This window comes from Echinops telfairi, unplaced genomic scaffold, assembly GCF_000313985.2.
Source record: "Echinops telfairi isolate 266 unplaced genomic scaffold, ASM31398v2 ScPeMD7_5;HRSCAF=22, whole genome shotgun sequence".
Classification (NCBI taxonomy): Eukaryota; Metazoa; Chordata; class Mammalia; order Afrosoricida; family Tenrecidae; genus Echinops; species Echinops telfairi.
The window spans coordinates 44,819,658-44,823,041 of NW_022103901.1; the positions used below are offsets into that span (position 1 = coordinate 44,819,658).

The 3,384-nt window shown below is 38.6% G+C and overlaps 1 protein-coding gene across 2 annotated transcripts in view; it reads left to right on the forward strand.

The window, feature by feature from the left end:
* The window catches only part of CBR4 (carbonyl reductase 4), a 39,039-nt gene extending 38,110 nt beyond the window's left edge, over positions 1-929 (forward strand). For both annotated transcript variants that reach the window (XM_004705867.2, XM_045285902.1), the window contains one exon: positions 503-929. In XM_004705867.2, the coding sequence (XP_004705924.1) occupies positions 503-681 (179 nt within the window). In that variant the 3' untranslated portion in view covers positions 682-929. The remainder of the gene's footprint in view (positions 1-502) is intronic.
* Positions 930-3,384: the final 2,455 nt, after the last annotated feature.

Genomic DNA, 3,384 nt, shown 5'->3' on the forward strand with positions numbered 1-3,384 from the left:
ATGTTTTGAGAAACGATGTACAAATGCGCTTTACACAATTGATGTGTGTATGGATTGGGATAACAGTTGTATGAGCCCCTCAATAAAATGTTAAAAAAGAAAATAAATAAAATAAATAAAAAAAGAAAATGATGGCAGCTTATGTGCAAATGTGCTTGACACACTGGATGAATGTATGGATTGTGATAAGAGATGTAAGAGCCCCCGTATATACTTGAGTATAGGCTGACCCGAATATCAGCCGAGGCACCTAATTTGCCACAAATTCTATATTAAAAATGTGCTGAAAAACTCAGCTTATACTGGAGTATATTTGGTAATTAAAAAAATACTGTATTTCCCAACAATGCTTATTAATAATATAAATTAAGATTATTTTATTGTGAATTAGGTAAAGGTTTACAGAGAATAATCTAAAATATTTAGGAGTAAATTAATTTTCATTTAATTTTAAGCATATAATGTCTACTTTTCTCAATAAAAAAAATTTTTTTTTTTTTAGGATTTGTTCATACAGATATGACGAAAGACTTGAAAGAAGAACATTTTAAAGAAAATATTCCTCTTGGGAGGTTTGGAGAACCTCTTGAAGTGGCACACGCAGTTGTGTTTCTTTTGGAATCGCCATATGTCACAGGGCATGTTCTAGTAGTAGACGGGGGATTACAGCTCATAATGTAATTTACAGATCGTTCCATAATAATGATGGTTAGAATCATGAACATAGCTTGGCAGTCATACCTACATGCATGAAAACTATTCATACTACAGATGCTCATTTTTATATATACTTGAAAAGAATAATTGCGTGAGCAATAGTGTCTTCTAAAGGAAATAGTTTATTTTTAATTATCTTACAGAATATAACAATTTTTTATATATAGCCACTTTGCAAATAATATAAGCAGGTCTTGAATATGAGAAAATTATATTGACTAATAGTCACGAATTATTTACTCAGGCTGAATTTTCTAGACATGTCATCTTTGTAAACTATTGCCAAAATAACATTTTGAGGATGTTGTCTGTTGATACTTCTAGCACCCCTGCTTTCTTGGTTATCTAGTGCTGGTGTAACAGAGATCCGAGAAGATGGCTTCCATGAGACGAGAAGTTCTAATTCAGAGCTCTAGAGGAAGGCATCCTCTCCTCTGTGGGTTCTGGAGGACAAGCCTTACGTTCACGCAGCACCAGCACTGTGCCTGGCGCCCCTTTGAGCTCTTCTAGGTGTTTTAGCATACATCTTCCTTTGGGCCTAGGAGAAAGAGCCCTGGTGGCATAGTGGCTACTCGTTGGGGCTGCTAACCATAAGGTCAGCAGCTCAAAAAGCACCAGACAGTTACATGAGGGAAAGATGAGGCTTTCTACTTCTGTAGAGTTACAGTCTCAAACCCACAGGGCAGTTCTACCCTGCCCTACAGGGTTGCTATGAATTGTAGTTGACTCGATGGCAGTGAGTTTGGTGGGTCTAGGCAGCTCTCAACACAGGGACCCTGGTTTCAAAAGAAGTGTTCTGCTCCTGATTTTTCTTTCTTGCTGAGTAGGCCCTGTTCTTTACTCTCATTTCCCTTTCCTTTTATCTCTTGTAAGATTAAACAAAGGTGTTACAGCTCACACACACACCCAGGTACAGGAGTAACATCTCACCCTAATCCCTTACAACAGATTAGATCATGTGGAATGATTATATCATTAGATAACTACCAAATTGCATTATTATATAACTGCCAAACACCGAGAGGCATGGGCCAGCCAAAGTTGACACATACTTTGAGAGACATAATTTGATCCATACTACTACTCTCTATTCACCGCCATCAACTCAATTCTGACTCATAACGGCCTGGTAGGACAGAGTAGAACTGCCTGTCTGGGTTCCTGACGTGGTAAATCTTTTTTGAAGCTTTCTGCTCCCATAAAGAGTGGCTGGTGTGTTTGAACTGTTGACCTTGTAGTTAGCAGCCCAACACAAAACCCACCTGGGCTCCTTTAAAACCACATTGACTGCCATTGAATCCATTATGACTCAGTAACTTAAATTCAATCTACAATACTCACTAAAGTTAAACATTGGAAGCAAAAATATACCTCATTTGATCAATTTTTATATAGGTTGGAAAAAAACAGTATTGGTTATAGAAAGTCATGAACTGATGTCTGATGTCTTCAACTGGTGTTACTCGTGATTAAGTAGATGGGCAAATGAATCTGCAAATTTAACTGTGGTATGGTAGATCCGTTATATAGAAATCCCCAAATGTGGCAAGATTGTGAAGACACTCCAGCATTCCAGTGGCTTGACATGACAGGAGGAGAGGTTTCTGCCACAGATTCAGAATGGGCTGCATTTTACTGTTCAAAGGTCTGAAAGGTCACCATACTATCTCAGGAGGCTTGCAGGTGCCCAGCCCCCCCATCCTGGAATGCTTACTCAGCCTGGCCCCCAAGATATTTTGTAAATGTCAACCAGTTAGAATTTCTGTATTTCAACCCTACAAACAATTCCTTTTACATGAGGCCTTAGTTTTAATTTGAATAAGTTGAAAATTTTTTATTTCTTCAGTAACACTCTTGAATTTTAACAGGATTTGCCCTTTTATTGTTTTAAATATTTGTTCTACTAAAGCACTGCATGGCTGTTGTTTGGTGCTATGCAGTCGGTTCAGACTCAGAGACCCTGTGTACAACAAAATCAAACACTGAAACATCCTAACCATTGTTGCAATGTTTGTGCCCTTTGCTGCATTTCGTGTTAGTTTATCTCATTGAAGATCTTCCTCTTTGTTGTGGACCCTTTTCTTCATGATGTCCATGAGGATGTAATCAATACAATCCAGCCTGTACTACAGACACTCTACAGGTCAAACAACCTGAGTTCCTGGACAGAGAGCATTACAATGAAAAGGAACGAGGGTGAACCTGTACACTGAGATTCTCAAAACAAACTAAGCTTAAAAACCGGGGCAAGATTAAACTATAACCAAACTCACTGCTATGGAATCAAAGTCTACCCTCTGGGACAAAGCAGAATTGGCTCCGCCCCATAGGATTTCTGAGACTGTCTTTTTTTTTCCTTTTAATCATTTTAATGGGGCTCGTACAACTCTTATCACAATCCACACACCCATTGTGTCAAGCACATTTGTACATTTGTTGCTATCATCATTCTTAAAACATTTGCTTTCTAGTTGAGCCCTTGGTATCAGCTCATTTTTCCCCTCCCTCCATGAACCCTTGATAATTTATAAATTATTTTGTCATCTTAAACTGTCCGACATCTCCCTTCACCCACTTTTCTGTTGTCCATCCCCCAGGGAGGAGGTTATATGTAGATCGTTGTAATCATTTGCCCCTGTTCATCCCACCCTCCCAGTATCGCCACTC